The following is a 26,135-nucleotide window of genomic DNA, read 5'->3' as shown; positions in this document are numbered from 1 at the left end:
AAATTAAAATTTTCACCTGACGATGTCTCTAGATGAAACGTCGGTAGATCTCCAATTACAATTCAACCTAAGGGGAAAACTACTGTCTGTATCACATTTCCGTTATAGATCCAATAGTTGTTGAGATTCGAAATCACAAATGTAAACCTCGTAGTGACACTACAGATCAAGTCAGGGATCAGCAAATTGATTCAGATTCAGCCAGTGGGACCAATGAATGTCTCCGCCAAAGTTTGTGCCAATGCCTCAAATAGATGTTGAGATATTTGACAGAATAAGTGAAAACTTTGACCTCCTGGTGACACTAGAGAAAAAGTCCCAGGATTACCATAGTCATCAGTATCCATCCTCCGTATGCAGACAATGAATGCCTATCCATTAAGTAGAAGTTGAGATATTTCAGTCTGGGCCAAAGTAGTGTACTGACCGACAGAATGCTCTCCATAGAGCCACGCCACTAGCATGGCTATAAATGGAAAAGGTTAAGAGTTTTCAAATGCAAGCAGCGATCGCTAGCCTGTTTCCTTTTTTAGATCAATATTGATAGAGCGCTGTACATTAGACTGTAACAGGTCTGGATCCGAAAATACATTTTGTTTCAAAATAATGTCAGCCACAGCTGCACTTCTGGCTGGAACAGTAATGTACTTGATAGCTAGAAGTCTTAGCTTACTAAGCACTCCAGGAGGATGCATGGTGAACCATTGAGGCCACGCTGATTTAAATACCATAAATCATTCTAGATAGATAGGTGGCTCTGGCGCAGGGTAGTAATTTTCAGTGTGAGAGTTTAAGACATATGATTGTTCTTGTGCTGACTTCCCTCCTCCACCTCCTTTCCTCTTATGATTATGATCAATTACGTACTTATAATTAGAGCCTGGCAGTAACTCAGCTTATGGGCTCTGGCACTTTATATAATAGCCTGTAATAATGCTGTCAGTCATATAGTGCACACATTCAGTCTTCTACTGAAATTAATAGTAGTACTGTGTCAGTTTGATCAACAAAGCTGTAACAGAAATTAGGTGTCATGTTTTCAATGAGCTGACAGGGAGAAAAGAATAAAAATGTGATTATCCTTGAGTGATTCTTGTTTGAAGATTTGGACTTTGCAGCAAGAAATAATAATATGTCATAATAAAGAAATGTGGTTAAAACATCTGAAAAGCTCAGCCTATGTATTACATCTTACAATTGAATGTATCCACATAAATTACATCAAGTTAAAGGTTTCAAAATAACAGTAGTTGAGCAAACTAACTGACTGAAGGAAATTTGTATGAAATCAGTCAACACTGATAGAAAGTCTTTGTCTGTCTCTTCTTATCACCCGCTCTCTTTCTCTTTCTGTTTGGCTCTCTCTCCCCGACCCCATTCAACTCCAGTTTGAGAAATAGAGCAAAGCAAACTGTCTGAAGAGCCACTTCCTGTTGTGTACTTAAGATCCCTGTCATGTGATAGTGTCAGTTGAGGCTGGTGCGTGAGAGGCCAGCATGGGGAGGGAATATGGTGGCACTGCTGATCTTGCTGATGTGAAAACAGCTCGTCCCCCACCCCCCACCCTGATTGTGCAAAGTGTCGACTCAGCCAGTGTAGCGTCAGAGACCCCAAACCCTGCACGGCTCATACACAACACGCACACACGAGCATCGTGGACCACCTACATTTAATTAATAATGATACTGACTTGGTAGTTATACTGATGAAATCTTTATTAGGTCAATTTAAACTCATAAGAGACATTGGATTGGGGGTTTGGGGTAAACAATAGTTAGTAAAAAGGGCTAAATATAAGTGTAGATACTGGTACCTGGTACTGGTACATACTCGATTGTGATTATCAATATAAGTTGTTTGTGTCAGCATTTACAGTCTTACCCAAGCATGGTATTCCTAAAAATGTCATTTATTTTGTTTTATTTTTGTTGCTGGTGTGATGATCACCAGCCTGAGGTATTAGTTTAACTACTTTTTAAATTCATAGCTACATTATTGCACCAACATATGCAGATCTACCCACAGTTCACCTACTCTGGCCAGCTTTGCTGTGTGAAAAGGAAAGAGTCTTTGAAATACTTTACTTACGTGTTCTTTGTTTCTCTTCTCACCCTCCTCCCCTCATTGTCCCCCTCTCTTTCATTCTCAGTTGAACGATATACAGTACAGCATTATGTGACCTGGAAACTGCTGTGGTGCTTAAAAACTGAGGAAAATAAAGAAAAGCCAATAAAAAGAAGAAAACAAGTGTGAAGTTTTAGCTATCCTGATGAAAAGACCTTTCAAAACGTCCCTCCACTGGCAAAATGATGACCTGGAATTGAGTGAAAACCTTCACTTTATCCTGACAAAGAGATTGTTAAAGCGAAGTTATGATTTATACGCTGATACTTATTTAGCCTGAACAATTTACTACAAGTGTCTAAATGAATGATAAAGCTACATACATTGATTTCTATGGTGCCAGTGGCACAAAGATAATTTGAGCTGCTGATTCATTGACAGTGCTAGATGAAGATGGATAGATGGTGTTGCGCCCAGTAACTGGAGAGTGCTAAATGAGCTGCTGTGTAAGCAGCTTAATCTCTGGATGACTGAAGGCAGATAGCATTTTAACTGACCAACAAAAGCACGCAAGACATTCTTAGATGTGCAACTGCAGATAACAGTAGGTTCAAGTTTTATCGAGCTTGTAAAAGGCCACATAGACAGGGTAGTTTAATTTGTACAATGAATCCTAGAGACAGTGTGGAGATGATGGAGACCCAGGCAGGACGTCAGAAGGAAAAGCTGGTTGGAGACAAGGTCAATCCTGAAAATGATGTTGATGGAGAGGATGACAAAATCCCCGGGGCTTATGACTGCAACATCTGTGGACGCAGCTTCCCGTTCCTCAGCTCTTTGTCGCAGCATATGAGACGCCACACAGGTGCGCGCCCTTACAAATGCCCGTACTGTGACCACAGGGCTTCACAGAAGGGCAACCTTAAAGTTCACATTCGCAGCCACAAACTGGGCACGCTCTCTAGCCACCACTCCAATGAGGATGAAGAGGGTGGGGCCGAGGAGGAGATGAGTGTTTCAGAGGGTCTCGATGGAGGTACGAGTCCAACTAAGAGCAGCTCAGCCTGTAACCGGATGATCAATGGGGATAGTAGTGAAGAGAGTCGGAGGAAAGTGCCTGGGAGGAGCATGAAAAGAGAGAAGTCTGTCACCGACCAGAGGCCTTACTGTTGCCGTCTGTGTGGCTACGAGGCCTATCGAGAAGACCAGCTCCTCAGCCATATAGAAAAAGTCCACATAACGGCAGACACAGAAGAGGAGACCACTGTTAAGGAAGAGGCTGTGGCCGAACCTGATGTCCTCCAACCCCAGAGTGATGGGACCTTCCCCTGTGAGACCTGTGGCCAGGTCTTTACCCAGGCCTGGTTTCTAAAGTCACACATGAAGAAACATGCAGGGATCCTGGATCACTGCTGTCGTATTTGTGGACGACGGTTCCGCGAAGCATGGTTTCTCAAATCGCACATGAAAACACACAACACCAAATCCAGGTCACGGTCAAAAGCAGATTCAGCTGAGCAGCCGGCCACCATCAATGACGTAGCCCAGGATCCTGATATTGTCTCGGGCGCTGTTACATCCATCTATCAAATGTGCTCCAAATGTGGGAACCTGTTCCACACCAGAGAGAGCCTGAGGGCCCATGAAAAAGTCCACAATCTCAACTATGACAGGAAATCCCAGAGCCAATGCAGACTCAGTGATGATGAGGACTCACCAGCTGCTAAGAGACGTTACCTTGACTACTTAAACCTCCAGCCTGTAGAGGAAAAGACGTTGGATGAAGAGGAGGAGAGTGAGAAGAAGATGCTAGGTCAAAGAATCCCAGAGCTAGATCCAGTTTGCAGCTATCAGGCCTGGCAATTAGCTACTAAAGGAAGGGTTGTGGAGCCAGTGGAGACGAGTTACAAGACCTCCTTTGGGGGAGGAAGTATGGGGGAGGATGCCCTCGCCGGAGCTGCTGTGGTTTTTGAGAAGGAAAACAGCCGTTATGTCCTGCAAGGTCAAGAGAAACGCAGCTCTGGGCGACGCAGCAGCTCTGGTTTGGGAAGCCATGCTTCTTCAGGTGACCGGACACCAGAGAGCCTCAGCGACTCTGAATACCGACCTTCGTCTCGCCAGGATCGACGGCGACATTCTCAGTCGCAAGCTTCCTCCAAGTCCAACGAGTGCTTTGAGTGTGGGAAGGTGTTTCGCAGTCGTCATCAGATGATTGTCCACCAGCGGGTCCACAGGAAGGACGGAGGTAGGGCATCTGTGGGAGACAAGGAAAGAACTGCTAGAGACGACAGATGGGGCTCCACCAGTGATCCCGAGTCAGGCTCTCCTAGCCGGCCCAGCACCCCAGGATATGGAGACTCTCCACCAGCCTCCACGATGGGAGACCAGGCCTCAGAGATGGGTACAACAAACTCTCGAGATATTGCAGGTTAGTCAAAAACGCTCCTTTTTTATACATTTTCTTTTTTTTTTGTTTCCTTGAACCTTGATTTGAAATGATAATCTGTGATCAAAGGAACAACGTAAGTGCATTGAATAACTTCAGTGTGATTGCCAAATCAGTATTTGTCTTTTTAAGATACTGACTCAACTTTATAGCTTAAAACAATAGGAAAATAAGACTGCTCTTTAAGTAAATGAATGATATACACATAAGTTCACTAGCTTTGTGGGTTACTTAGTGGCAGAAATATTACCGCAGCCCTTTTCAACCCTCCCTCTAGATGCCTCTGAGACTCTGTAGTAAACATCTGTTGATGAAATGTGCTTTGTTTAGGTACAGCTCCTCAGCTCATCAGTCTCTATGGAGTGGGAACTGGAGACACCATGTGGCAACATGTGCAAATTACATCCGGCTTCTTTTATAGAGTGCTGCACAAAAATACTATCAAATATGGTCAATAAACTTTAATTACCACTGAAAAATCTGTTTACAACAGTGCAATTACTTAATATACCAGAGCAATAAAGCTAACAGTTGAGTAAAACTTTGCCTTTCAGTGGCATGTCAGTAGAGGGGAGGGGATTTTTGGAATGCCTATCATTTTTGCACCTCCACAACCAATAAACACTGCAGAGCAAAAAAGAAAGCCTATTCATGAAAGGCAAAACACCCATAATCACAGCTGAAATATGCTACAGGGAGGATTCCTGTGTGTGCAGTGCTTCAGAACTCTCTGGCTTGTGTCTTATAACTCACTGAAAACAACATATGTACAAGTTAGGATAGTGGATAGCTATGAATTGTAGTGATTTCTTCCATTCCTCCCTGTTAGTACAGACTTTCAAAAATAGCAGCAACATTTCTTCAGGCCTGATCGAGCTGTGTGCTATTTCAGGTCTTCCTGTCTCAGGAAACTCCCCTCACCCCCTATCTGTGTGTGAATATGTTTTTGCTCTCCTTATTCTGCCTTTGCTATGAAAATCTGTCTGCATGTTTCCTTTTACTCTTCACGGATGTTGTTTATTGTATAACAAGTAATTATTTGTTATGAAACACCATAGCAGCCCTTTACTCTTGCATATAAAGGTGTGGTTCCTTAGCAATAAATGTACTGCATAGTATTCACTGTCTCCCAAACTACTGGCATCCTGGTGTCTGGTTTCAGGTATTGCATTTGGGATAAAATATATTTTTATATATAAAATATATCAGATAGAAAAACCTGCAAATTTATGAGACATGGTAAAATGTGATAGAATCTGTTGATGCATTTTTGCTGATATTTGATGAAATGTAATATTTGTGACAAAGCCTACTTATATCAAAATGTGTGAGAATTCAGCATTTACCAAAAGAACATTCTTACCAAGACGGAAAGGTTTCTGTTCATCCATCCAATTCTTTTTCTCTATACCACCCCCTGTCGCCTCTGACTCTTTCCTAATCTCTAAGGTTACTACCTCTTGTGACACTTCCACTGTCTCTCATTGAGCCAGCCAGGCTGCCTGATGTCTGAGGGATTGGTTATTTATAGAGTCACCTCCCAATGGAGAGGGATGCAGGCAATGGGGAAAGAGACACTCAGAGGACACTCTAGTCGCAAACACTGATCTCCCTTACAGCCATTTAGCTACTTTTTGGGAATACAAATGAGAAGTGACAGTGTCCATGCACATACCAACATGACATACTTTTAGACAAATCACTTATATTTAGTTATAAATTGATATGTTACTTCTTGGTGGTGATTTTTGTGCAAGCATATAAGGAATAAACACACATCCACACAGCTGTGGTTACTGAAGCTTTGCACTCATATCTACATTTTTCAGTTCAGTTTCACTACTGGTGAGAGCTGACATCTTCATTCTTTTGAACAGCTCTGCACAAGTGTGAAACTTACTTTTGTAGGTTTCAGTGACATGGTGTCATGGATAGATGAGGTAGTTGCTCTTTTTGTTTCCAGGATCCATACTGTATGCTGTTTACTCCACTTTTTGCAAGCCAAGAGTTACTGCAGTGACAGACTGTCAGCACAATGGCATACTTAATAGCCTTACTCTTTCACTCCTGTTGGGTGGGATTTGTGTTAGTGAGTGTGTGTGTGTTTTTACGTTTGTATAAGTGTGAATGTGCAAGACTGACAAGTGTCTGAGTCTGATTCGGGATTAGGCTGATACTTACCTTGGAAGATAAATAAGAATATTTTGGTGCAAAAATATTGACCATCAGGATATTCAGTTGCTTTATTAAATTCCTACAACTCTGACTAGTCAAATAACTGATTAATAAAAGACCAATATCAGCTGATGAACAGGTCATAGTCAGTCCAACCACCATCCAAACTAAACTGCCCAGCTTTGGGGCTTCACCTTGGCAGAGTCTGAGCTGTGAGTGTTGGCCAGCATTGCCAACAGGAAGCCAAATGAAAAACAGATGGCAGGTTACTGGTGATATTGTGAAAAAGAGGAGGGGTAGTAGAGAGTACCATAATGTGCTACTTACAGAATCGGATCTGTTGGATCATAGGAGACTTTAGTGTGTATATGTGTTTGTGTAAGATGATACTCTATGACCGTCTGATGTCTCGCTTTATGGTTTTATGTTCAAATTGAATTCCAACTTTATTTGTACTCTTATTCTCTTCATTCCTGAAATTAAACACTGTGGGATATATAAAGATTTCCAGTGACAACAATATAATTCACTTGTAAAGACAGGCTGCAAACGCCCTCTTGTGGGGGATTTATAGAGCTGCACTTCAGGAATCAGCAATACTGACTCAATACAGTAAAAACATCCAATGCAATTCCAGAACAAGAGCCATACAATAAATGAACCAACTTTATAATCTTTATAATGTCCCGTTTGCAGTATGTGCCACAAAGATGTTCATTTAACTGAATGGTAATGTTTTGATAATACAATACATAATACATCCCAACAATTACCACAGAGATGAATCAACACCTTTCAGACACAATTGTAACATCTGAACATGATAATCTTTATAGAAGTAAATAAATATCAAATCCTTCAAACAATATCTAATTATTATATGCTGTTTATTATCTTTGTAATTGTAGGAGAAATAGTTTTATTTTGGTATACATTTTTACATGTAAAATATGATGTGGGAATACTGGTCAATACTGCAGCCTAGTGGGTGTTTACCAAAACTACATCTAGATAGAACTTTTGTTGTTCTATCCAGATCTGGCACAGTGAACCGATGTAATGAGCTCTGATTTATAGCTGGTAGTAGAGAAGAGTAAAATGTAGATGCTCTAGATTTTGTTTGCAGTTACTGAAATTTATGTTGTCATTCATTTTCCCAACAGATGAGAAGCCTTACACCTGCAGCCTTTGTGACTTTGTCACCACAGAGTTGAAGACCTACTCGACTCATGTTCGTGTTCAACACCCAGCTGCCCCCGAACATAGACCCAGCCCTATTCCCAGCCCTAGCTCCAGCTCAGACGGACGCACCCCCAGTGGTTATCCCAAGCTGAAGAAAGCTCTTCTTCAGGGGTTGAACAACTCTGCATCCCCTCCTGCCTACATTTCAGCTCGAGCCTCCCCACTCGATTCCAGCATGACCCCTGTGGATCTATGTGTGAGGGCTGAGGGCTACAGGGGCATAGCCTCCCTAAACCTGGACAGGAAGGGCCTCCCTAACCACAAGTGCTCCTTTTGCTCACACTCCACCCGCTACCCAGAGGTGCTCTGGATGCACCAGACGGTGGCTCACCGCATTAACAGCAGTAGCTCCAATCTTGCTCCTAAATGGGCCCTGAAAAACAGCTCCAAGGGCTCCAGGGATAACTTATTATCCTCCAGGAGACGTACTGGTCCCCCACCAGTCCTGGAGGGAAAGGAGTGTCCTCTGCTGCCTCCACTGACGCATGCCCAACGCACACGGCCCCCAACAAACTCCAGCGAGGTTGTAAAGAAGAGCAGGCCAGCCAGTCATGCCACCACACCATCATCCTCCTCTTCTACCCCTTCCTCCTCGTTCTCCAGGGGCTCTTCATCCACCTCAGGCACCCAAGCTGGGAGAGTCCCCGTCCGGCCAATCAGCAACACCAGCAGCAGCACCAGCAGCACCAGCAGCAGCGTCAGACACACAGAGGACCAGAGTCATCAGTCTCGCTTCAGACCCAAAGTGGATATCTACCCTCGGGGAGGCTCTTTGTCTTCCTCCAGCTCCTTGGAGAAGAGCACTGGCGCCCCCTCACATTCCTCAGCCCCAAGCTCCAGCTCTGCTGCTGTATCCAGGATTGCCGACCGCTATTTGATGCCTCAAGAGGGGCTGGGCTTCATGCTTTCCAGCAAGCATGGCCTAGCAGAGTACAGCCGAGCTAGGGGTTCCCCTCATCAGCCGCTTCCCAACTCCCACAGCCAGGGCCGGGCTAATGTTAGGAGGCCCAGCACAATCACCGCCAACCATAGCTCCACAGCAGGACACAACTACGGAGCCTCCCAGGCACATGGAGGCACTCTGCAAAATTCCTCCTCCTCCACTTCTTCTTTACCTTCAGAGGATCGTGGAGATGCGAAGCAGGAGCCAATCGCAGAGACACCAGAGATGCCAAGTGACATCCTCAGCTTCTTCAAAAACTACAGCCCCCATGAACTGGCTAACCTCTACCACCGCTGGGGTGCAGCCAATGCACTGCTGGATCCCACTGGTAGGGAGCAATTTATGTTTCATTTTTTTGGACTGATTTACATATGTGTTTGTTAAAATTTGTAGCAACACAATGCAAATTGTCTTTCTTGTTAGTTTGTAATACCATCAATGTCTGGCTAAACCATGAAAACCCACACCCACAGTCACATAGATAAACACACGGATGAACCATATTCAAGCGGGTATACACACCTCTCTCTCTCACATTAGGTCGCCATCTGGCAAAAAGTGATTGACAGACACACAAACTGCACCATTCTGACAAGCTTTTGAATAATGAAGAAGACGTCCGTTCAATGGGCACACGTGTGCTGAGTTAGGATAAAAATCCGTATCTGGGGCAGCATGTGTCTGTGCATGTGTGTCCATATGTGCTTGGGTTTTTAGATGCGAAAGGAGCGTGTGTGTGTGTGTGTGTTGTTTTTTTTTTTTACTGTGAAAGACGTGAGAGAACCTTTGCTACTCTCAGGTCTGCGAGGCATGCCTACTCTCCAGCTCTACTCTCCCAGAAAGCTGTCACAAACTGTTTAGGTCACGGCTCTGCCTGACGAGAGACTCGCACAGATGCGAATGGAGGGAGGCAAAACAGAGAGAGAGAGAGAGCATAAGAGGTAAAGAGAGAGATGAGACAGAATAATTACCCCACCAGCTGCTTTGGAAATGGTCATTACTGAACATTCACATTATTTGCCCATTTTCAGTTGTGTCTCTAAGGTCAAGTGGGGCTGTTTGGAGCCAGGGGTCAAAGACAACAGCCCCAGAGCAGACGCATGACATCGCTGTCACCCGTCCAGGCGCATATCGTCACGATCCGCCTTAGCCCTTTGAGTCACATGCTATAAAGTGACCTTTTTTGAGCAACTGAGTCTTTCTCCCATTTCTCTCTGTAATATGTGTATGAGTGTGTGTGTGTCTGCTTGTGTTTTCCGTCCAGCTCTGTCTTGTCTTTCATTAGTGCATCAGTGAGAAGGGCTGGCGGCCCAGAGTAGAAGTAGAGTATCCAGAGGCCAGCAGTCGGGCTGCCAGAGACGCTCTCTGTCACCTCCTCCGCCTTCCTGTACTGCTTGTCCTGCTGTGTCCCTCCAACACCCCCCTCACTTGCCACACACACACACACACACACACACACACACACACACACAACTATTGGGCACTGCCCAGGTATATACCAACCTCAGTGCTTGTGGGGTTATTGCGTCTGCTGGGGGTTTGTGTGGTAAGTGCCCCCCTCGCTGAAAGCACCCCCAAACCCCCAGGCCTGTTATCTGTCAGCAAGATGGGTCACAAGAGTGCATGTGTATGTGTGTGTGTGTGTGTAGTGGTCACAATGTCATTAAATGGATCTAGCCATCTTTAAATGCTTTTTTCTCTTGCTGCTGTCCCTGTGGCTCCAGCTGCCCTGACCACATTCATATGCACACCAGACATGATTATAACATGACTGACATGTCCTTTTTAAAATGTTAGACTAATGTTATGACTAAAAAATAAATAAATAAAAATATAAATAAATGACTGTCTTCATATACAGTCATTCTAGTTCTCATCATCATGTAACAACAGGTTTCTTTATCCTGAGGGGCCACTCTTTTAGCCACTCATTATGCAATGCATCTTCTTTGTCAAAAACAGTAGACCTTCATGTCCCTTATCAATTCATTTCCTGGTGGCATCTTTTACTGCCTCTTTATAGTTCCAGAACTCTCAGTAACTACGTTGAGTTACAAATTGTCTGGGTTTGCCAGTTGTTCTTTTTTTGTAGCGTTAACGAGATTTAAAAATACTGATGATATATTGGTCAACAGTATGTTTCTTTTTACATGAGCACATTCAATATAAAACAGATTAATATTGAGCGGGCCATTTTACAATGAAAAATCCACTTAAAAGTGCTCTCTGGTAGTCAAACTTTGTCATGGTAACACTATTTCTAAATAACTTGAAACGTAGTTTGCGGTAACATTTCTGTACCGCAATTTCTTGCTTTTAATGGCATATACACCAATACCATACATCTGCACTATGCTAAAACTGGCTAATATATGGGCTGACTTGGGCTGGTTTAATCTTTTCATCACCTCCACTAACAAACTCTTCTGTCATGACAGGATTTATGAACTTTGAAGTCATCAAAAATTAACAAGTTTCTTCTTGAAGGCCTTTAACATGAAGCTGACTTGTTCATGTAATGGGAGTGTTGTCGTGTCTTTGTGTGTGTGTGTGTGTGTGTGTGCTAGTGTGCGCCACAGCCTATGCATCACTTTCCTCCCTTGGACCAAACACACATGTATACAACTCTTGAAACACATACACATGCAGACACACACACCTGACATGTGACACACGGGCAGCGGAGCGGGCACATCACAGCCGGGGCGTTTTAATTGCCTGTAATTTATGCGGTGTGTGTGTGCTGTGTGTGTCTGGCTGTCAGCTTCTGAGATGATGCTGTGTGACAGCTGCAGTGCAGCCCCTGGAGCTAGCCGCTCATAATGACACATTAGACATACTAATGATGCCTGCGCGTGGTCCACTACTAACGCTGCCTACCTCCACCGCTCCGGCCAGGCTCTGTGCTTATGTACACCCACTCACTTACTGACCTTTATGTCTTCATTCAATCTCTGCAAACACTGCTGCATGAAAATGTCTTCTGCCTTGGAATAAACTGATGCTGATTTCCATCTTTTCCAGTCTTCTTCTCAGAAAAAAGTAATATGTGAAATCTTACATGGCAATTCAAACTAAACATATGTGATTTAAGGACACATTGACCTTCTGTATGTAACTTTTTATTGTATTTTCCTTGTTAAAACATTTGAAACTGTCAATTGTCTTTTGGTGTATGAGATATACGCCAAAAAGTGCTTATGTTTTGAATTCACCTTTCTTGAATGGCATTGTTCAAAGCTCAAAACTGTCAGTCCAAAACACCTGATCAAGACCAAATTTGGCAAAACTTTATCTGATGAAATAAAAGTTGGTGCAACAAGAAAGAAAATCTTTGAATTTCACAATATGGATATTCAAAGTTGCTTCAGCTCACCTGTGGTCTAAGAATACATGCTCTAAAATAGTACTCTATGGTGAGCAGAAATACATTTTTGGGCTTCTTGAGGGCACTATATAATGCATAAAAGAATCTCAGAATTCAGAAACTCAAATTAAATGGTGGATAGTAAAGATAGATTTCATGCACCTCATGATATAGAGTGGGATTTTGGACACAGCCCATGTCATCTTCGGGGCCTTTAAATACAAATTTGTTGACTTAAAGTGAATTGAAGTTCTAGAACCCTTTTTAACACAACAGCATCTGCTAACAGTACATCCCAAACATTTTTACTGTAATATGAGGAACCTGTGATGTTTTGTTGAGTTGCTGTTAAGTGATTAGTTTAATTGAATGTTTCACTTTCCTGTGTGTGATCAGGCATGCTGAGGTCTCTCATGCGGCAGGGACAGTATTTCTGTCATGAGTGCGGGAAGAGTTTCAGTCAGCCCAGCCACCTGCGCACTCATATGAGATCCCATACAGGTAAATACAGCCGTGAGGCAGTGACCCACACACACACAGGTTTTGTTGAAACTGGCTTTACTTACTGATCGTTGGGGTCCCACAGATTCCACTGCTTTATGTGAAAAAATTATCATAATAATAATAATTGCAGGATTAACCATTTTCCCTTCACATATTCTTGTCTTTTCTTCTGACCCTAATAAACCCTGATTTGTAGAAAAGTATTTAAGTGTTAACCCTTCCATCTACCACTACCTGAGCTTGCACATTTACTTAATTTACTTAATTTACATTGTTAAGTATGTTTTTTGTACATTTAAATAGGACCCTGGGTCTCCAGGGCCCCAAACAGAACAATGAGGTTAAAGAGGTCTGACAGTAAGTGCTTTAATGTGAGTTTTAAAGTCATGTGCAACAACTAACAGGGATTTTGGATGAAAAATGGACAAAACAGTACACATAAACTATAAATTGATTTAAAAGGAAAAGGTATGACAGATACAGACAAACAACCACAGCCAAGACTATTTAGTACACTGTATGTAAGTAAAGTCCAGCATCCTGCTTTTAACTTGTAGAACAACCTTATGAGCTACTTGTTATTCATGTATTACTAGATGTTCCAATTTCTTTGGCCACTCGTTCAACAGTCACGCATTCCTGTGCCACCTGTGCACACACACACATCAACACCCTCGCAGCTATTTATTTACCCAGAAACACTCACATGAGATATAGAGAATATATGCATGGGGATTCACATTCTCAACAATATTTCATCATCTGACTCTCCATACGTCCGCTACGTTCCTGCATTCTCCAAAATAAATCAAAACAGATCTTTTTGTTCAGCTGAGTGTAACAGCTAGTCTGTGAGTTCTTCCCCGCCCTGGGCCGGGCAGCTGTCTCTATTTTTTAAACTGAAACATGATTTGCTCCAGATACTGACCTGTGACAAATTGTATACATTATTAATCACATGTCAATTAGAGAGAGGGAATTGCGCATTCTAATGAAGCAGAACAGCATTTGTCCACACCAGCCTTATGAATCCATTTACATGCGTCCCGATGTCATTCACTAAACAGCTTGATTTAGACATAGTGCCTTTTTCCTCTTCTTTTCCTTAGTGTGGTTTCCTCTCCTCCCTAGTTTCCTTGCCTATCCTATCTCTTGTCCTCTATCTGTTTCCTCTCATCTCACCCTTTCTCATCTCATCTGCTTTCATCTATTGTTTTGGGTCGTCTGGCTTTTCCTTCTCTCCTCTTCCTCTTGCTTTTCCTTTCTTGTCTCCTCTCATCTCACTTTTTCTCCTTCCCATTTCCTCTTTCCTTTCCTCCTTTCTCGCCTCTCATCTTACCTTTTCTCCCCTCCTCTACCTCTTTCTTTTCCTTTTTTTCTTCTCTTTTGTCTCCTCTCCTGTCCTCTTCTGTTAATCTGCCTTCTTCAGTTCTCCATTCCACCACCTCTTCCCTCTCCTGCCCTGTCCTGTCCATCAACCGGGCTGGCAGTGATCACAGTAGACAGTGAGATAAGTAGCTTCTTTATAGAGAGTGTGAATGATATGTGGCACAGCCAGTGATTCTAAGTGACAGAGGCCAAATGGTAAGTGATGCAGTGCTCAGCTTCCCCCAAGCCGTATTGTAAACACACACACCGCATTAACACACACACACACACGCCCATGCATAGGGTCTGTAAACACTCGCCGTGGCTGTAATTAATGTTGTCACCGACGGTTGTCTTCAGCATAGACGTGCACACGCAGAAAAGGCCAGCCACCCCGAGGCCTCTATTAACATGCGTCATATTAAATCACTGACTAGCCTCGACTAGGTTCCATCATCACCATCATCATCATCATCACCATCATCATCATCACAGCCAGCTCCCCTCCATTAGCAAGGGTGCTGGTGGCAAACTCTACTGTGTGCGGGAGCTGGTGTGTGTGTGGGGGTAATGCTTATGTCGATCTGGTAGAGCTTTTAACCGAATGCCCTCCTCCCCTCCTCCTCCCCCTCCTCCTTCTCCTCTCACAGTTGGGTTTGATTTTAATGGACTCCACAGAGGTACTGACGCTCACACCACCGCTTCTGAAGCTCCCAAACAAGTATGTGGCACGATGGCCAGCTAACCACTGGGCTCCCTCATCGCTTCTGCATGTTTCTTATTATTATTGTCTCACCTCTGCATGTGTGTGTCTGTGTCAATCTCACCCCCCCATTCTTTTGCGAGTGTTTTATATATTTTTTGTGTAACAGTCACATGTGCTACCCCTCTGCACCTGGCATTAACACCTGGCATTCTCACATGCTGCTGGATCACACCTGAAATTAGCGTGTTTATCCAGTATAAATATCACAGTTGTCTCATTGAAAAGCTTCTGTTTTGCTTTGAGAACTTAATTTATGGTGACTTTTATGTTTTAATTATGCTTGGAAGGTTGGTGGCTTTTTTATTAACTGAGAAAAAGCAACCTGCCACTTAAATTTCCCCTCAATCTCTTCTTGGATAAAGTCAGAAGCACATTGTTTTTTGTAGTTGTTTAGTTGTTCTTTTTTCACCTAACTGTCAATACCCAAGTCATATTTCCCTTTGTCTTGCCAAATTGCAGGAACTTTCAATACATAATTGCATCATTTGTTATACAAGTGTGGTTTTGAATTTGCCTGCACTGAATTTACAGCTTTAATTATATACAACCAAAGGTAATTTAGACCTTTCTGGCTCTACAGAACATTTGGAGTTCATTTCTCCATTGTATTTGCTTCTTTCTTTAACAAATTGACACTCAAAAGCAATTCAGCATATAACCACAACGTCATACAAGCAGTTTATAAAAACTCTTCAAAATGCAAGTCAATCAATTCACTTCAATGACCACATAGCTAAACTGGTGGGATTTCATTCACAACAGTGAATTTTCTGTCTCGTGGAATTTTTGGTTGTTATCATTTTCTGTTTCTGGCTTATCTGGAATGTACATCCAAAGCAGCTAGCAGTTAGCAAGAGGAGTCCTACGTGCAGACATTTGTAGCTGCAGTGTTCTGAAAACTACAGTCAAAGCATTCAACTGTCAGTTAAGTAATAACAATTAGATTGGTTTCTATGTTGGGTGTGATTCTCTCGATGCATAGCTGCAGTGCAACACGAGGAAAGAAATATGACATGGCTCTGCTTTTCAGCTGCAAGCAACAACTTATCTAGCACTAGGCGTTGTTTTTTTTTTGAAATGACAGTTGAGACTTTGACCTGCACTCTGCAATGTGTTTCAGCTGGAAATGTCTCCGTAGGGTAAAGATGCATGGCTTAACATACAGAGGAGCTCCATCTAGAAGAACTTCATCAACAAATTACCATCATGTCATTTCTAGGAATTGGAGTGTGGAAAGATCATAGCATTGAGGCTCCAAAATCAAAGATAGAGACTTGAGCTAAAACCATTGTTAGGATAAATCAATTAGTTGATTGACTGAAATAGTATTGGCATCTATTTGATTCTATTAATCTATTCTATTCTATCCAGTCTATTAATTTATCATTTTAGGTAACTTTTCAAGCAAAAAAGACAAAAATCCACTGCTTCCAGCTCCACTGCTTTATATCATAGTAAATTGAATATCTTTAGGTTTTGGACTGTTGGTCAGACAATATAAGACAGATGATGACATTAATCTGTGGTTTAAGAAATTGTGATGACATCTCTGATATTTTATAGACCAATTAGTCAATTAAATGAGAAAGTAAGTGGCAAATTAACCAATAATGAAAATAATTGCTACTTCCGTATTAGAAGCAAGAAACAACAAAGTTGAGGATAACCACTTTGGGTTTTAACACAAGCTTGTAACAAACTTAAAGAATTGCAAATGCATTCGTAGTTTGTTGAATGTCTTTTCAGAGTTTTCAGAGTTAGTTACAGAGACAAGCATTGAGGCAGCGGGAACAGAGGAGTAAATCTGTTCGGCTTTGACATTCGGAGAGAGCTGGGTTCTACGCGCTGCGCCTCCATCTTAATTAATCACACACATCACACACTCCCACACCCACCATGGACTCAGATTTACCACACACTATGAATGATGGGAGCAGCCGCGGCAGAGGGGTCCAATTAGATGTAGTGTTGACGCTGCTTTACGGTGACGATAACCTTTAGTATAATGTAGTGCACCGGTTCCGTCAGCGATGTTTCCTCGCAGGACGGTGTCGTGGAGGTTCTCGCTTTCCTCTCACGTCTCACCCTCACCATCTCTCCAGCTGATTTCTTTTTGTGTGTGTGTGTTTGTTTTTTTTTGATTTTTATATGATTAATTATACCTTTTTTTTTGTTTTTATCCCTCTCTCTCTCCCCCCCCCCAACCCCCATTTATTTCTCTCTGTTGTGTTTCTGATGATGTATGATAACAGCTATATTTCCTTGTTTCTTCTTTAGGGAGAAGGGTGCGGGAGGGGCACGGGTAGTCATTTGTTTTCCCGCTTTGATACTCTTCCATTTATCAAAATGATAATTAGGTGCAATTAAATGGCAATCTCATTTGTTTTGTTCAGGTGTGTGTTGCTTATTATTATGTTTTTCTTTTTTTTTTTACATTTTTGCCGAGGTGTCTGTGCCATTGTAGGTCAGTCTAATTAGAAGAGGGGGTATAAGGTGTGTGTGGAATCAGTTTGAGTGTTGGAGCATAGGGTGGCCCGGGTGATTGAGGGAATTACATGGAGACAAAAGTAGGACTATTCAGACAGGGGATGTGTGGCACGCTTCTCCATATGGCAGGGAATGGAAAGGTTAGTCCATCTTGATCAGGAAAGCGAAGCAAAAATTAGGTGTAAAAAATTTAATGCTGCGCATGACCTGCATAATGTTTCCCCGTTTCTAGTTGAATGCCATTGTGTGTCATGGTTTATGTTTGTCTGTGTGTTCGCTTGTTTCTCCCCCTTTTTTTGTTCCGAATGCAGCGATTCTCATCTACATCTATGTCGTTGTGTCTTGTTATATCCCCTTTATTTTCAAAATTCTCTAAAAAGTCTTGTCCTCTCCAAATCCTATGTACGATGTCCTCTCTGTCCTCCACTTGACCTTTCAACTAAATGTATGTAATCTGTGTGTGCTCCTCAGGGGAGAGGCCATTCTGCTGCCGGCTCTGCCCATACCGAGCCTCTCAGAAAGGGAACCTAAAGACGCACGTCCAGAGTGTCCACAACATGCCTTTTGACAATAGCCAGTACCCAGACACAAGAAGCTTGTTACTGAGCCAGGAGGAGCGGGGAGCGCTGGCTGCCAAACACCCACCACCACAACAACAACAACAATAACAACAACAACAACAACAGTAGACCATCTGATAGACCAGGGTCTGGGACCAGACAAGTCAGGGAATCACACAACCTGAAAACACCATTAAACATCAGAGGACTGGAAGTAGGACTCCTCTCCACCTATCATCCTTTAAAGACCTTAGAAGAATTAGAATTTTCTACAATGAAGTCTCTTGTAGTTTTTTGGAAGATTTTTCTTTTTGTAAATTAGAGTTGGTTAAAGCTGTGCTAGGTAATTTTAAATCACAATGTGAGGTTGCGGCAGAGACGAGTTGTCTTATAGAAAGGATTTCTGGTGAAATTCTGCGGTTAGAAATTCAGGTGTCAGGTGTGCACACAGGCGGGACATTTTCTCCACGCAGAAGAAATTAGTGAAATAAGTGTCACCTGAGCAGGAAAGGCTGGACTCACCAACGATCGACCTGTTGCTTCTCTTGCTCTTCTTCGATATGAAGGTTAGCAAGAATTAGCAAATTGTCTATAGTTTACATCACCTTAAAGGATTTCTGAATATAGAAGCCCTCAAAATTCAAAGAGTTACCTCTTGCTGCCATTTTGGAGGTACCAACAAGCGACGTTGCCTAGTGCAGCTTTACAAGAAAAGCAAAGTTTTTATGAAAAGAAGCGGAAAAACTGAACTTGAATGCAACTGCTAGCATTTTAATCAAGGACTGTCTCTGTGGCATTGCATGGCTGTTGTAGTTGCCCACCCCCCATTTAAGCTTTATTGTATAAGAATTTGTGCATTCCTCAGGACACCAATCTTTAGAGATGAGATGAGAGAGAAGAGGCTCTGCAATTCATCACCAGTCAACTGACACACTGCAAGTTCATTTCCTCTGGGTCAAGTCATGAAGAGGAAGACTTGCATCTGTGTGTGTGTGTGTGTGTGTGTGAGTGTGTGTGTGTGTGTGTTTCTGCGTGCACAAGTGTGTTAAACTCACTACCCTCCACTCCAGTGTATAATATTAGGAGTGCAGTGACCACTCTGAGGCTGTGTAGCTGATGATTAGAAGGAGAGCGAGCGAGAGAGAGAGAGGTAGGATTGAAAAGAGAGAGAGAGAGAGAACGCTAATGGGAGTATCTGCTTTAGTGCTCATTAAAAAGAGTGTGCGTTTTTAATAGCCAATATAAATGAACGTACCATTTTTTATGGTCATTCAATTATTGTCCATTTAAGAGGAAGGGACTCAGTGGAGGCAGTTTTCCTCCATAACTCCTTCATATTAGGGAGTGTTTCTGACACTTCTGACTTTGAATTAGACTGACTCCAAAACAGTGGGAATGACAGGCTCGGCTGTAGATTGCACAGACTAAAATTCCAGCATGTGCAAGTACTTGCAAGAAAGAATATGGTACTGCTAGTGTTAGCCAGCAAATATGCATTGGTTTCATATTGCTAATGGGCAACACTGACTTTTTGGCCTGTTTGGCCTCTATTACCCAGTATGTTATGAAAGCTTTGGTACCAAAACCAGTCAAGTCTCTTTGGTAGAAAGCCTGTCAGTAGCACAGAATACATCCAAAACCAATATAATCTGAGGGGTCACGAGATACTCAACCAGATAGGGGAGAATCAAAAACATACTTCTACACAAAATTAGGTATTGTCCTTTACTAACCATTCTCTTTTTCTTATATATATTATAATTACAGTTATTATGTTTTACACATTCAGGTTTCAAAAAAAGTACTCAGATTAAACAATTTTTAACAAATGAGAAATTTGAACCACATGCAAGCCTTTTCCCCTCTTCCAGTCTATGCGCGAAGCTAACTGGGTGCTAGCTGTAGACTCACATTTATTGAACCGACATGAAAGTGGTGTTGATCCTCCTGTCTAACTCTTGGCAAAAAATTAATAAATGTATTTCCCCAAATGTCACAACATTTTCCTTTTAAAACCAGCAGGTTTGTAAAATACTTAGAATGGACATATGATTCAACACGCCCACTATATATTGGCATGCTCGTTCGACAGAACAAACAACCAGAGATGCAGAGCTGACTTTGTGACCAAAAACATTTAAGCAGACTAATCAACCAAGCTCCCATGGCATCAGTCTAATTTCTTGAATGGTGATGTGAAGATTTGCATTCTAGGAGGCGAGAGAGAGGAGGTCTGAGAGAGAGAGCAGCCACAGGTCAGGAGGTCAGGCTTCCTGAGAGTTCAGGTATGAATACACGAGATGGAAACGTTATATTGAATTGTAGAGCCGTCACAGCCTTAACACAGGTGTGTGTGAGAGTGTGCAGTGATGCGTCTGTATGTGCATTCTTTTCAAACCTCTCCATACTACATAAGAGGCTGACTAACTTCTGTGTACTCCAGTCTCCCTCTAGATGCTTTGTATACTAGCCTACCTCTTTTGCAATGAAAGCCTGCTTGAAGTTCATTGGCTGGCATGAGGAGGGGGACTGTGATTTGCTTGGAGGAGATGTATCCCTGGGCTTGGTTTTCTCTCCACAACGGCCTCCATGATTGATAAAGCCAGGCTTGGGAAAAGAAGTAGAAGAGTATAGCAAGGGTAGAACGGAGGATTTGTGGAGACATTTTTGTACGCATCAAATCAAAATTCAAACCAGTTAAAGATTACAGAGCATACGGAGTACTGTACTTAACCGCAGTAGTTTTTACATGATGATGAAATGGTTGATTTACCAGTGGGTTGTTGAGTTATGCATACAATACTGTGTGCTTGAATATGCCTAATAACACACAAATGTGTATATTGAAGATGTGTGTAGTGAAATACTTGAAATGGATACTCTAGCCTTTGAGGTAGTGTAGTACTAATACCAATGTTGTACAGAATTCCCTTTAAGATTTACTCCTCAGTTATGAATTTGTACTCCCAAGTGTGACTTAGAAAAACTATGAAGCAGGAGTGAGTGTATGTAATATAAACTGTATATCTGTAATCCACTCTTACCAAACCATTATATACAGCGGTAGAAACCAAATGGCATTACTAGTGCACTTAGACTAGGTTACTGCTTTAACCGTTCTCATTTTGTCCAATTCTAGCTAAGGTTTCTTTGAGAATGTCTTTTTAATGGTGCCGGCTAACGCTCTTCAATGTCATTTCTGGTTTAGAGGCTTTTTGTTAGAGTCCATAGATTTTAATAACAAATGATTTGTTCTGTGATGGCTGTGTAGCACAGCTTTTTAGTTATGTTTCCTCATGGAAAGTTTGATAATGCTAGGTGCAGCAGTGCTTATTTTTTCATAAAGATGTAAGAGTGTGTTTTTAGTCTTTCTCTTTGCTAAACTGTAGGATTTGTTCAGTAGCTAGTCATGGCTGACCTCCCAGAGGGGCTGGCAGGTGTTGTTCTTTTCTCTTTGGTTGAGTTTTTATCATGTCTCTTAAGTTGTATTATTTGTGTTCGTTTTTATTATTATTTGTTATGAACTTCATGATTAATTTACCTTAGACATTATTATTCAAAATGTATTTGGTTGATATCTGTATTTATTATCACTTCAAAAAGGATAAGAGGATAGAGGCAGACAGGAGCGTTTGTTTAATTTGATTTTTCTGGGTTGTTTTTGTTTTTATACTGTGTAGTTTTCATGCCTGCAAGCCGATGTGAAAGCTCTACCTCGTCTGAGCCATTCTCAGTTCTGTTACACTTTTGTACATCATTTCAAAAAGATGTAATGTCATGTCCACAATAAAGACACGCAAAATGGCACCTGTTGGCGCTGTTTCATCTGGTTTTGCTTGTTTGTTTTAAATTTACCTCAGCCACTGTGACTGAACACATCCAAGTTTAGATGAAAAAGCTTCACAGATTCGCAGTTTGCAAAATTTTCTCTTTCTCTCACTGCCTGCATGAAATGTACAAAGAACCATGCAGTGCACTGTCAAAACTGAGCATATTTTGTATTCTTCTGTGTCTCCCACACGACTTATTCTTGCCATGGTCACTAACTGTCATCAGCTGTTACTGCCAGCACTGTGCACACAAGTTCTACTGGTATATCACTCCTAAATATTCAATAGGGCCAGTCAGTCATGTCCACATCTCAACCTGACCACAGCTGCAGTGCACACATCCCAAAGACATGCAAATGACCAGATTCAGATGTAGTGATTCAAGACCATGGCTGAAAAGTAAGGAGTACAAAATAAAATATACAATACAATCATGACAACAACAATGGCGCCTGGCAGGAATGAAGTACAACACAAATAACTTAAACAAAGGCAGAATATTCTTCAATAAGCCACCTCATTTACATATATGGTGTAACGTTTTGGCTCATCTGACTGTAACATAATTAATTGATGGACTTTTGAAATAGTTTTCTGGCAAGTACATTTCCTTATTATTCATAATGGTTATAGTCAAACAAAAAGTGACACTTCGTCTCCCATCTTCCTTTTTAAATTCCAATTTAAATTCAATATAACGATCACACGTAGACATACTTTTGAACTCGCTTTGCCACCTCTGTATGAACTGTTCAGAACTGCCAGAACTGCCACTGATGTAAAAAAAAGAAAAGAAAAAGGTCCATTGGAGATAACATATATTATTGAGAGTTGTTTATTGTTTACTTTGTTTATTGTAATTGTATATTTTGTGTTAATATGCTTTGGCAACATTGTATTGTATGCAGTCATGCCAATAAAACCCCTTGAATTGAAACTGAACGGAGATGACCCAACTCTCTCTCTCTCTACAAGTCTCTGGAGCAACTGTAGTGGCAGAGTAGGCGACAGCGTCTAGGAATTGTTCAAAAACATTTTGGATGCTTCAGATAAAAAGAAACTTTATCTGATTTTGAAAAAAGATATCGTGTTAATGGCAATATTCCGACTTATTGACATAATGATGTCATACCGTTACTGCAACACCAAGCATGGCTGAAAGTGACAGTAATAAAACAAACTCATTTCACCACTTCAACCAGAAGCACCCAGTTGAGTACCAAGGGCCAAAAATCCTACGAGGAAAGCTGAACAGCTATTGTGACTTCTAAACCAATTATTTTCAGTATTTTGTCATATCATCAAGAACATCATGATCACAGAAACACCCTGAAATATTGTGAAATTATTTTAGGGCCATATCGCCCACCCCTAGGACAAACACAGATAACCACTGGTGTAGCTTTTCCTCACTGGGGAGCGCTGGGAGAGAGAAGTGACTGGAGGCAGACACAGATATCACATTACTGCTCTTGGTTGGTGTTTGTAAAGTATTTGGAGTAGGCTAATATTACATTTGATTGTTTCTCTTGCTATATTATGGCACAAACATTGTCAAATCTGCAACTTCAATCCAAAAAACAACCAGTTGAATGTTACTTACTGTCTATCCCTGGCACATGGCATCCAGGCAAATGGGCTGTTTACTTTAAAGACTCATGCAAAAACGTGCTTCTTGAATACAGTCTGCATTTTGTAATAGAATCTGTTTTCTAAAACCGTGTTGCTATGAATTGGGTCCACACACAATCTCAATTACCTGCCGAAGAGAGTGGAAGGGGTCATGATTCATGAAGATGAGGTGAAAACAGATCAGACCTAAGTCCTACTGCAAGCTGTTCCCTTTCGTAGGATATGACACGTTTGATGGATAGCGACTTTGATGTTTGCCCGGGCCCATTGGCACCTTGATGTCCATGTGTGGCCGTGCAGTTGAAGTCGAGCTGCCAAGCAACGGTGATGAGAAACCCTCACCCTTCGACAACGAGGGACCACCTAGGGATTCATTGCTACTTTGCCAGTCTCTTTCATGTTCGGTGTCTATGTGCACCATCTGTCTGTCGGTTTGAGCGACAGCTGAATGACGGGTTCCCTCTGAGAACATGGCACATAACGTTAATGCCAGGCAGGCCCGCAGGCTGAGAAAAGACTGCAGCTGCCCGTCACTCTTCCCAACCTCATCAGTCACTGGGAAGGCAGACATGACGGCCCTGAGCTTCCTGAAAAACCTGTTCGCTGACATCTCTTCTTTCTGTCACACAGCAGAGAGAAGCTGACTGACTGAATGACTGACTGAGGCGGAAAATACGCCGAATGTCAGGCTGACTCAGATTTGATGGATAGGTGTGGTGGATTACACAGAATAATGTGCTTTTTTATTTCACATCTTTATGTAGTAAAAGAAAGCTGTTGTTGTTCTCTTTGCTTTTACAGAAGTGTAACCACAGGGATATCGATAGATTACTTTTCACCATTGCACAGAAAATGTGTAAGGTCTTTTTCTTTTTCTTTTTAGACATACTTTATTATAAATGCATGTTTATGGCTTATCTAGATGTGGTTGCAACTTGAGTTCAACCGGTACAGGTAATTGAGACAGGATTTTTGGATTGACTGTAGCAGATATTATGTGCCCATTTTAATGATTTTGATTAAGTGTTTCACTCAGAATTGTATTCTGAACAAGGTGAAAAAGCCTAAAGCGACATTTAAACTTCCACGGAACAGTAAAGCTTCAAAAGAAATGCTTCTGAGAAAGCCCCTCCCTCTACACCTTTTTGGCGCTGGAACTGAGGAGGTTACGTCTGACAATTTTTGCAACTTTACGAAACCAAATCTGAAAAGTAAGCCCATCTCACACAGCACCGCAGGTAAGACGATGGACAGGATTTAAACTGTCTGCTTCTCTTATTTCATTCTTCACACAAATACTTTCTTTCACTTTTTGTGTTGTTTATGTGAAACACCAAGAAAAGCTTCATGGAGAGATTGTTCAAAAATGTACACCATTATGCCCATCTGAACAATAATTGCATCCCGCCCCTTTTCTATGGCAGCTTTTTTTCCCTGCATTCTAATGTGGTCTTTCATAACAGTAACATTCTGCCTTTAGATGTGGTTGGACAACATTTTGTATGGACAAGTTTGTTTCCGGTACACCCAGGGCCTTAGAAAACTCCAATGTAGCCATGACCCAAACTCTTTCAAGTGGGTAAGTGTTTTTTTTTAAGACAGTGTGAGATTTAGAACAAGTCTAAAAGTCTAGAGCCATGTTAGCAGCTCTGTGAGGCTGTGCTTAACGTTAACATCAGCATACTAACATGATCGCAATGGCAATGTTAACATGCTGATGTTTAGCAGGTATATTGTTTACCATGTTCAGTACCTTGCATGTTAGCATGAAACTCTAAGTACAACTGAGGCTGATGGGAATGTTATCACACTTCGGATCAACAAATTAATAATAACTTGTGAAAACTGTCTGGCTAACATCCAGTCGTTAAACATTTGTATGTATAAGATTTAAACATTTCTTAATTTGGACCTTTCTTTTTTTATGACGGTACACCTCCCCCCACAGGACCTGACCCCGGGACAGAGAATAACGGGGCTGAAAGTTTCACCAGAATTGCTTGATTTTTTCAAAACAAAAACAAAAAAAGCTCATTTGAAATAAAAAAAATCCATCCATAATAACTAAGGGCAAATTTCTAACCCTTGTTACAGTACACTGTGAAGTATGGCTCACCCTGTCTCTGAACCATTTCATCCACGTCGTTCTGGTATCTCTTGTGCTGTTCCTGCATATAAGTATGAACTGCAGTCATCCCTCCCAGAAGCCTCCTTTCTTTGTATGTAACCCCCTAAAGCTCTGCTGTGTACAGTCCAAGTCAGAGGGCATGATCTATATCTGCCACCAGGGAGCACTATCCCTCTCTAATGGCTGCTAAACGGCATTCCTCGGGAGGACAAGGGCCACATCACAGACCAAATGGCACTTGTACATGTGCCTTGGCTGCGGCAGCGTGGGCGGTGAAGGGGTAAGTATACTTAAAACACACTACGGCGTATAACAGCACGGCAGCCTTGACTACAGTTTCCACCAGAGAGTCCGACTCCTCCACATTTCCCAGGCAAAAGGCCAAACACATTTACAACACTTCAAGTGTCTGCGACACAAGAACGCCCTCTCCACTGTGAAATATGTAAATATTGCACTAATCAAAGGGTTGTGGAATCGCAAAATGCCACGGAAAGGTTATGACCCGGAGCCTGTGCTAATAGGGGAGTGAGGGAGGGGGAGGACGAGGAGGTGATGGAGGGAGGGCTGGGGGTTGAGTTTTGGTGGTGGTGAGGGGCAAGTAGAGGAGTGACAGCTACCAC

General features: G+C 42.0%; 1 protein-coding gene across 9 annotated transcripts in view; it reads left to right on the top strand.

The window, feature by feature from the left end:
- LOC123968012 (zinc finger protein 516-like) overlaps window positions 1-21,745 on the top strand; it is a 67,469-nt gene extending 45,724 nt beyond the window's left edge. For 7 of the 9 annotated variants that reach the window (XM_046044474.1, XM_046044475.1, XM_046044470.1 and 4 more), the window contains 4 exons: window positions 2,150-4,492; window positions 7,849-9,198; window positions 12,634-12,738; window positions 17,834-21,745. In XM_046044474.1, coding sequence (XP_045900430.1) covers window positions 2,731-4,492; window positions 7,849-9,198; window positions 12,634-12,738; window positions 17,834-18,030 — 3,414 coding nt within the window. In that variant the 5' untranslated portion in view covers window positions 2,150-2,730 and the 3' untranslated portion in view covers window positions 18,031-21,745. Of the gene's footprint in view, window positions 1-2,149; window positions 4,493-7,848; window positions 9,199-12,633; window positions 12,739-14,759; window positions 14,831-17,833 lie in introns of all 9 variants that reach the window. The other 2 variants (XR_006824386.1, XM_046044476.1) reach the window with 2 other exon arrangements.
- Window positions 21,746-26,135: the final 4,390 nt, after the last annotated feature.

Source organism: Micropterus dolomieu, linkage group LG03, assembly GCF_021292245.1.
Source record: "Micropterus dolomieu isolate WLL.071019.BEF.003 ecotype Adirondacks linkage group LG03, ASM2129224v1, whole genome shotgun sequence".
Lineage (NCBI taxonomy): Eukaryota > Metazoa > Chordata > Actinopteri > Centrarchiformes > Centrarchidae > Micropterus > Micropterus dolomieu.
The sequence above is the reverse complement of the archived record's forward strand: the minus strand, read 5'-3'. Positions and strand labels throughout refer to the sequence as shown.